Source organism: Malus domestica, chromosome 09, assembly GCF_042453785.1.
Source record: "Malus domestica chromosome 09, GDT2T_hap1".
NCBI lineage: Eukaryota > Viridiplantae > Streptophyta > Magnoliopsida > Rosales > Rosaceae > Malus > Malus domestica.
This window is the reverse complement of record NC_091669.1, coordinates 3,983,189-3,992,925: the sequence shown is the minus strand read 5'-3', so window position 1 is coordinate 3,992,925 and position 9,737 is coordinate 3,983,189. Positions and strand designations below refer to the sequence as shown.

The 9,737-nt window shown below is 44.6% G+C and overlaps 1 protein-coding gene and 1 pseudogene across 1 annotated transcript; both read right to left on the bottom strand.

Moving 5' to 3' along the window:
* Positions 1–4,633: 4,633 nt before the first annotated feature.
* On the bottom strand, positions 4,634–5,961 carry LOC114826822 (malonyl-CoA:anthocyanidin 5-O-glucoside-6''-O-malonyltransferase-like; annotated as a pseudogene).
* A 1,357-nt stretch (positions 5,962–7,318) lies between these two features.
* Positions 7,319–9,502, bottom strand: LOC114826914 (probable mitochondrial saccharopine dehydrogenase-like oxidoreductase At5g39410). Its single transcript, XM_029107841.2, has 2 exons — positions 8,748–9,502; positions 7,319–8,166 (listed from the first exon to the last, which is right to left on the bottom strand). The coding sequence occupies exons 1-2, from the start codon at positions 9,426–9,428 to the stop codon at positions 7,474–7,476; spliced, it is 1,374 nt and encodes a 457-aa protein (XP_028963674.1). The 5' UTR covers positions 9,429–9,502; the 3' UTR covers positions 7,319–7,473.
* Between the last annotated feature and the right edge of the window lie 235 nt (positions 9,503–9,737).

Here is a 9,737-nt window from a genome sequence, read left to right as displayed (position 1 = left end):
CTCAAAAGCTGGGCTTCCCAGAGACCACGAGGGCCGATCTCAGAAATCGAAGAGGCACCTACTTTTCCAGCCTTTTCCAGCCTTGTCAGCACCTGTCACACGCACACTCAGTTTTGCGGAAATTATGGGCATTCTGTCAAAGACTTCTGGGGAAGTAGAAAACACATGAATCTTACTGTTCAATCACCCACTTCTCACACCCAACAATAGCTCATGGGTACCACAGATAACTTTGCCAAAGTTCTCTGCCAAAGTTGAGCACGTGAAGCTTGCAGCTCCCACTACATCGCTCTGACCAAGAAGGGTAAAAGAATAGCAAAGAAACAGCACTAACAAAGTTTAGACCCATAAATTTTGAAGGTCTAGCTACCATATTATTACCCACAAGGGTAAAGGAACAGTACCACTGCTGGATAATTGGAAAGTCCCTGTGTGTCAACCTCTGTGCTTCGTGGCAAGGTAGACTAGCAAACATGCCCAACCTTTACTCACATTCGAGAAAACACTCCCAATAAGATTGGGAACAGTACCATTGCTGGATAATTGGAAAGTCCCTGTGTGTCAACCTCTGTGCTTCGTGGCAAGGTAGACTAGCAAACATGCCCAACCTTTACTCACATTCGAGAAAACACTCCCAACAAGATTGCTTGCTCCAAAATCGAAGAGGCACCGCCCTCCGAATCTCGAGAGCCAGACTCCCAACATGATTACGTTCTCAAAAATCGAAGAGACACTGCTCCCCGAATCTCGAGAGCCAGACCCCCAGCATGATTGCTTTCTCAAAAATCGATGAGGCATCGTTCTCCGAATCAATCGAAGAGGCGCTCGCTTTCTCAAAAGCTGGGCTGCTCATAGACCACGAGGGCCGATCTCAGAAATCGAAGAGGCACCTACTTTTCTAGCCTTGTCAGCACCTGTCACACGCACACTCAGCTTTGCAGAAATTATGGGCATTCTGTCGAAGACTTCTGGTGAAGTAGAAAGCACATGAATCTTACTGTTCAATCACCCACTTCCCACACGCAACAATAGCTCATGGGTACCACAAATAACTTTGCCAAAGTTCTCTGCCAAAGTTGAGCACGTGAAGCTTGCAGCTCCCACTACATCGCTCTGACCAAGAAAGGTAAAAGAATAGCAAAGAAACAGCACTAACAAAAGTTTAGACACATAAATTTTGAAGGTCTAGCTACCATATTATTACCCACAACTGTAAAGGAACAGTACCACTGCTGGATAATTGGAAAGTCCCTGTGTGTCAACCTCTGTGCTTCGTGGCAAGGTAGACTAGCAAACATGCCCAACCTTTACTCATATTCGAGAAAACACTCCCAATAAGATTGCTTGCTCCAAAATCGAAGAGGCACCGTCCTCCGAATCTCGAGAGCCAGACTCCCAACATGACTACTTTCTCAAAATCGAAGAGAGGGTAAAGGAACAGTACCATTGCTGGATAATTGGAAAGTCCCTGTGTGTCAACCTTTGTGCTTCGTGGCAAGGTAGACTAGCAAACATGCCCAACCTTTACTCACATTCGAGACAACACTCCCAACAAGATTGCTTGCTCCAAAATCGAAGAGGCACCGCCCTCCGAATCTCGAGAGCCAGACTCCCAACATGATTACTTCCTCAAAAATCGAAGAGACACTGCTCTCCGAATCTCGAGAGTCATACCCCCAGCATGATTGCTTTCTCAAAAATCGAAGAGGCATCGTTCTCCGAATCTCGAGAGCCAGATACCACAGACCACTTTTTCAAAGTGCTCTGACAGAGTTAAAACATGTGAAACTGGCAGCTCCCACTACCGTGCTATGACCAAGCAGGGTAAAGGAATAGCATTACTACTTGTTGTTAGGGAGACTCCTATATATGTCGACCTCCATCTCCAACGGACAGGCAGACCTGCAAAAATGCTCAACCCTTCATCATATCTGAGAGGGCACTCCCAACGAAGCCTTTCGAAATATTCAGCTTTCTTTCCCCCCGATAATACCTCTGCAAACAAGCTATACTAGAGCAAGAATATCTCATATCATCAGGGTTAAAAGCAAGAGTATCCCATATCATGCTTTTTCCCTGTCTTTTCTTTTGGCCTTGTTTTTACCTGCAAGACAAGGAGAAAGAGAGCAATCAGTCAGCACTTGGAATCAAGCTTCCAGCCAGGAACTGACTGCCTGGAACCCCTTACCTGATTACTTACCTGGCATTGCTCTCGAGTACTCATCTTCAACATCTTATGTTTCCAGGGAAGATTCCGCATCTGCTTGAGGAACAGATAGGGCAAGTGCGAAGGATACAAGGAAGCATGTGGAGACAAGCGTAACAGCACACGTGCCGATACATTCATTACTCTGTCAAAAGCAAAAGTATCCCATATCAGCAGGGTGGAACGTACTCTAGATTTGATGGACTTGTTTTGACCCTCAAATTCTTCAGTCGGCCTTATACTCTGGAGGAAACCAGAAAACCCTCCAGCTCAGTTCAAGAATAAGCCTGTGGAAAGTTACTTCTTCAAAAGCAAAAGTATCTCATATCATCTTTTCTCATTTTTCTTCTCTTTATCCTTCATGCTGCTGCAAGATGGGGAGAAGGTGAACAATCAGTCGGAGCTCTGATTGCTTACCTTGTCTGTCACCTCTTTCAGCAGACCCCCTAGCTCGGCGACTTGGGGGACTCCTACTACATGGTTTGTATTGCGCTTGACCAAGTCTGAAACTACAAGTAAGCTTCAAGTGAAATTGATACATTACCTTGTGCATCTCCACCAGTTAAAGATACCACCCCTGGATGGAGGAAGAGTACTTCCAGAGAAGATGCCACATCTACCTATGAGACAGATAAGGCAAGTCAAGACGACACCACACTCCGATACTTAGAAGTTTCGTGATTACGAGATCATTCTCCCACAATATTTCCTAATGTCATTTGTACTAAATCATTCACTTGTACTCACTAAATGAGAGCTTGAACCTATGTACTTGTGTAAACCCTTCACAATTAATGAGAACTCTTCTATTCCGTGGACGTAGCCAATCTGGGTGAACCACGTACATCTTGTGTTTGCTTTCCTATCTCTATCCATTTATATACTTATCCACACTAATGACCGGAGCAATCTAGCGAAGATCACAAAAAGCGATCGTTTTCGCTACCTAGGATCTATCTTGCAAGAGAACGGATAATTAGATGGAGATCTCAACCATAGAATACGAGCTGGATGGAAAGAGTGCATCCGGCGTGTTGTGTGACCGTCGTAGGCCACTGAAGCTCAAGGGAAAATTTTATAGGACGGCAATAAGGCTAGCGATGTTGTATGGCACAGAATGTTGGGTGGTGAAGCATCAACACGTACACAAAATGGGTGTAGCGGAGATGAGGATGCTTCGTGGGATGTGTGGGCACACGAGAAAGGATAAGATTGGGAATGAGGATATCCGAGGTAAAGTAGGAGTAGCCGAAATTGTAGGAAATATGAGAGAAAATCGGCTCCGGTGATTTTGAACATGTGCAAAGAAGGCCGACTGACGCTCCGGTTCGAAGATGTGACTACGGGACAGAGGTTCAGGGCCGAAGGGGTAGAGGAAGACCTAGGACAACTTTGGAAGAGACTCTAAGAAAAGACTTAGAGTACTTGGATCTAACGGAGGACATGACACAAAACCAAGCGCAATGGCGTTCTAGGATTCATATAGCCGACCCCACTTAGTGGGAAAAGGCTTTGTTGTTGTTGTTGTTGTTGTTGTTGTTGTTGTTGACGAATTTTTGTCGCATCAGTTTCAAATTTACAAAATGTGGATTCATATAAAAACTAGAAGCAGTAACTCATTCATCCCAAGAGTGCTATTGTTTAGTTATCTATTGGGTGGTTTCGCTTTCATTTATTAGGTGCTCGGATTGGGAACAAACATATAATCATATATTTTCCCTTGCTGGTTACTTTCAGAGTTGAAGGCATCAACTCTAAAGAATTTATCACTGGCTAGATGTGTAATGTGTTCTAAGGCTACCACCTGGTTTCGACGGATTCAATCAGCTAACAACTCTGTGTGTAAAATTGCAAACGAAATTCTTCTAGCACGTCTGCTTTCAGACCTTTGATTATTGAGAGTCCATCACATCGACTGAATGATTTGAAACTGGTAAACTGCAAGTATCCGCAAACGGTTTGTATTTCTCTAGTAAATCTTGCTTCCTTAGAACTGTTTCTGGTAGTTGGGGACATCAAACCTCCACAGCCTATCCCCTGGACTTATTTCTAATCCAATTTGCACCATTTCCCGGGCTTGAAGACTCTTCAGCCGCAGATTGTGACTTTAAGGTGCAGGAGATGATGCACTGTACACTATTGCAAGATGTGAATTGCCATGATGGATAATGTCTTCTCTCTAACCTCCGATCGTTTGTCCAAGGAAAATAAAAAATAATAATTAGTCTCTCTCCTCACGCACTTATGCGCATGCAAGGTAATTTTACGTATTACACATGACTTACAAATTTTTAACAATGCACACACATTTTAATAATGCACACTAGGTGCATTATTAAAGATCTATGAGTCACAAATATAGCACATCACATGTGTGTAAACGCGTGCGGAGAGGCTAATATAACAATTTAAATTACACATTTCAAATTCATTGATCAAACAACTCATAGAATTATTCAACATGTGCATTGTGAAAAACCTCGTACTGATCCTACAAATTCAATCAACGTTTATATTTACACAGCTTCCTGCTCCAAAAAAATCACAAGATTAAGCACGAAGAAGCATACAATTTTTCAGCTGACCAGATGAAATGAGACTTGAAACTTTAAAGGGTTTCAAGACCTTTAGCAAATAGAGAAGCAAAAGCCTCCATATGACGTTTTTTTCAAAACCAATCCAACGTCAACAGCGCCACTACCATTCTTGCCATCTGCAAAAGTGACTGTTCCAATTCTATTTATCCGAACCACTTCGGTGCTCTTGGCCTTCCCCATCCAAAATCAGTATCATACATGTCATACCGATGCGATCCAGCGGTTGTCAATAGTCTCCGGTGACCAGCACCACTACTAGTCTGTTCATCAGAAGGGTACAAACTGTTAACCAATTTCTCCGCGCCATTCATCCAAATACCGTCTTACAACCCTTTAATGTTTTCGGTGATCGCATTTACCGCTACAACCCATCCGTCTTCTCCCAGAAGTCCTTTTCTTTCTGCAGGTGCTAGACAGCCCGTTACGCAGTTTCCAAAATAGTTTGCAGGTAAAGGAGGAGTTAAGCGCGACCGGCAGTCCACGCTAAATGACATAGATATTATGCCCCCTTTTACTTCTTCCTGCTCTGCTTTTGGTAAGCAAACCCAGGCGCACGTTAGAGAAAACGTTGACAAATGAACAGATCGATCATGTCCCTCTTCTTGTTTCCCGGTGGTCTCTTCCATTCTAGTCATGACCCATTTCCGTAAAGCTTGTATCTTTGCGCTCGTGAATTCGAAGTTGCCTCGAGTTGAATCTGATATCACTAGCGATTTATAGCGAGCTGCAACCATCATACTTCGATTATTTTGACGTCTGTCCATGTTCAGAAACTGGTTCGAGTAAATATCTTCCAGTTGGAGACAGAAGGGGTCTTTGACACCCCTTCGGTCGTAAAACGATTTGAGCTGGTCAGGGAAAAAAATGTCATCGGATTGATGAACGTGTTTGCACATGTGGGTCCAAGATTTCAAAAACATAAAGAGAGTCTTGCCGTCAACAACTGCATGGTGCATGGATATTCCAACGGAAAAGCCCCCGCTGTTGGGAAAGATGGTGATTTGAAACGCCATCACGGCGGCTTTTCATGAGCTTTCGCCAGTTGGGGCACAAGAGGGTAGTATTCTTTGGCATCAATTTTAAAATCATTGCTTGAGAGATGTGGAAATTGGCATCAGATTCGGCTAATGCGAAGGAAACGGTGTCGCCTTTGACATAATTGAGGGTGGGTTTGGGGGAGTTTTCGGGCCAAGTGATGTTTCCGGCTAGGGTAGAAAATGTTGGAGGGCGATAGAGAGGGAGGTTTTGAGTTTTGGAATAATTATTGAATGAAAAAAAAGTAGGGTGTCTGCAGGGGAAGAGCAAGGTAATATGTCATAGAAGAAAAGACGATGGAAGGGTGGATACCTTAGCCATACGAGGTCAAAGAAGGCTAGAGGAAGAGACAAGTACTCTTGAGCTGGCAGTGCGTGATTGACCTGAGATATTGCTTCTGACACAATGGGATCTGCCTCGTAAGTAAGTTTCTCTCCTTGAGCTCAGATGGCTGACGCCGTTGACGAGCCAGGTTGTGGAGCTACCCTGCAAACTTGGAACGACTTTCACTGCCATTGGATTATGGTTTTGGAGTTTGGAAATGAAATGAACAGCTTTTTAAGGAAGTGTTTAATTATATATAGTCTAGCTTGACATTTCACCCACTCCGTCCATCTTCTACCCTTCGCTTGCCGCTTCGTCCCGCCCATCTCAGCGATCACTTTGGTGAACGCATGTGAAAGTATAGGGAGTGAGAGTCTGGCAGCACTAAATGAGGGCAAAGTATTGACAGTAATTTCCATCTGACAACTAGCGCCCTGTTTCTTTGAGACAAGCCAACAGGTGCAATGACTTGATGATCAAGCAACTGGGTCAGTGCTCTATGTCAGCTTTGGAAGCAGGACTGCCATGTCAAGGGAGCAAATTAGAGAGTTGGTGATGGCTTCGTGAGGAGGGGTTGCAGGTTTCTGTGGGCTGTGAAGGATAAGAAAGTTGATGTGGAACATGACGAGAAACTGACGGTGCTTGGAGAGGGATTACTGGAGAGGGTGAAGAAAAGTGGACTGGCAGTGAAGAACTGGGGAAGGAGGAGATCTTGAGCCATCTGGCCATCGGTGTTACTGTGGCTGGAACTCCCTGTCTAAGGCTCTCTGGAACGGTGTGCCCGTGTTAGTATGGCAGTAACATGGAGATCAGAAAATCAATGCAGATTTGATGGAGAGAATTGGACTCGGAATGTGGGATAAGAGTTGGGGTTGGGGTGATAGGGAGATGGTGGTGAAAACAGAGGACATTGCACATACGGTTAGTGAGATGATGGGTAACGAGTTGTTGAAGCTGCAAGCGCACGGCACATTAGAGAAGAGGCTAGAAGGGCGGTTGGAGATGGCGGTAGTTCTACGAAGAGTCTCACTGCTCTCATCGACACATGGAAGAAGTTTCAGGTACTACCATGTTAAACCTTCATTTCTGAGATCAGATCAGAAGAAAAGATGCATCAGTTGAGACAAATCAGATGCATCAGTTGAGACAAATCAGATGCCGATCAAGCCATAATCTCACAATATTTATAACTACTGTTAAAAGGTACATCAAAACATAATGAAAAAGCAAATACAACTTTGGTTTGTCGCATGTTACTGTTTAAAGGGTACTTCCAACTAGAGATTTATTTTGTCAAGACTGCTGTACCAGTTAACCAGAAAGAGCTTTCTTCGAAATGACATCGAAAGAAATCCCGTTCTCTTGGAGCCTTTCCTGAAGACCAGTTGGGCCAAACACAATGCCAGCTGGGAGAACTCCTCCCTTTGGAAGGTTGTCGCGTTGGCTCAGAACAATCAGAGCACACTGAAGTAGAATTATCGGGGTCGTCAAATAACCAATCTCAGGTCCCATCACTCTTGTTATTATTTCCATGTTGGGTTTTCTGCTTCCCTGCGAAACAAGACTGCTGTCGCTGAAACCATGTCCAACAAACCACATCTTAAACGAAGCGCTTCTCACCTCATCCTCGGAGGGACCCTTCTTCCTGAACCATCCAACACTGAAAAAAGAGGGAAATTTCAGAAGAAGCCACCTCCCAAAGGAGAATCTACCCAAAAGCCCAATAAAGACTCCGACTGTCATGATACGCAAAATGCCCAACAGTGACTTGGTTCCTATCTTCACCCCAAAATGAGCTGGCTTCACTGTTGACCAGAAGGCTTCTCTTTTTTCAATGTGCTCAGAACTCTCGTTCCTCCCAGGAAGCCCGCGGGGGTTTTCAGTCAGAAATCCAAGTGTTCTACGTACAACGATAGCATCTGCTGAAGGTAGCTTCACAGCCCAAAGGCCAATATCTTTCTGCTGTTCTATGGTTGGTCCTTTAGGAGGAGGAGGACCAGGAATCTGCAACCAATAAAGAAATTCAAGATCAACCAATTGAGCTGCCCTGCCCCAGTAATGTACACATGCACCATCAACCCAAAAATCGAAGACATAAATTACTCGAACTGAAAATCCTACACTTCTCAATGTCTATTAGCATCCAAACATTTGGAATTCATGAGTAACACTCTAAACCCAGAAAAATAAATCGAATAACAGCGATGCATGAACAACGAATCCCCTGAACTACGAAACCAATGGACCACTAAGGGCTCCAGGATAGCGGAGTAAGGTACAAAACTGTGAATTCGATTCATTGATGTATTTGCTAACTGAGCAAACCGAGATATTGAAAGGAACATGCGATCCAAAACACAAACTTAAAATTCGTATCGGTTTCTACTTTCTGCCAATAGCAGGACCTAAATTAAGACAACATTTGCACCAAGATTCGAAATTTTATTTGTGTTCTTCCCCTGCATTATTCCAGCAATAATATAAACACTAAATTCTAATTATCAAAGCAGTAAATTCAAATAATAAACTTCCAACTACGAACACAAAAGGTTTAAAAATCTGAGATTTATTTGATTAACAATTACCGCAGGCCTAGCTCTTCTGGGTCTGGACCGCCGGAGCTCCTGCAACTTATCGGCATTTGCCACACCCAGCACCGCCGATTCATACGTCCCTAAATTCCCAACAATCCTCTTCTCCGACTCCAAGCTCACATAAGCCTCAACCCGGTTCGGCACAGCCGGGTCGACCCACTGCCTCGAATTGAACATCAACCCAAACTCCGCCGGAACAGAGTCGAACCCACATGCCGAGACCACCAACGAACCGGTCTCCGCCGCCTTGCCATGGTACTGCGCCTCCATCCTCTCCATAAACTCAGGCTCCCCGCATATATCCAAGTAGTCGCAGCCGGTTTCGGCGCAGGCGGCGACGACGGGATCACCGTAGAGGCGGAAGGGGCCGACGCAATTGAGGATGAGGGTGGTTTGGGTGCAGAGGCGGTGGAGAGACGGTGGATCGGTGGTGTCGGCGGTGATGATGGGGATGGACGGTGGTGTGTTCGGGTGGGCTGCCCATTTGAGGGTTTGGGTTAGTTTGGTTGGGTTGCGACCGGCTAAAGCTAGAGACTTGAGAGGGGAGGCGGGCGTGTTCAGAAATTTCAGAGCTTCTCTGACGACGTACTTACCGGTGAAGCCGGAGGCGCCGAGGATTATGAGATCGTAGGAAGGAGGGCTGGCGGTGGTTTGGGGTTGAAATTCCGGCATGATTGGATTTGAATGAGAGTGAAAGTTGACTGGAGCTTTATATACTAATGTCAGATTTGGTTATCTAGTACAGTTCTGTTCGCCGGAAAAATCTAGTGTCTAGCGGCCACGTCATCATTAACCTTTAACCTATACCCCAAATTTACGGTAAATACTCACCGATTCATCGAGTTATAAGCGTTTATTAGACGGGTGATTTATTATTTCAACACATTGCAACTATTCATTGAACATGCGTAACTATTGAGAGTATGTCCTGATAGTATGAGATACTCTTTTTTCGCTTGTAGGTAATTGAAACAGTCATTC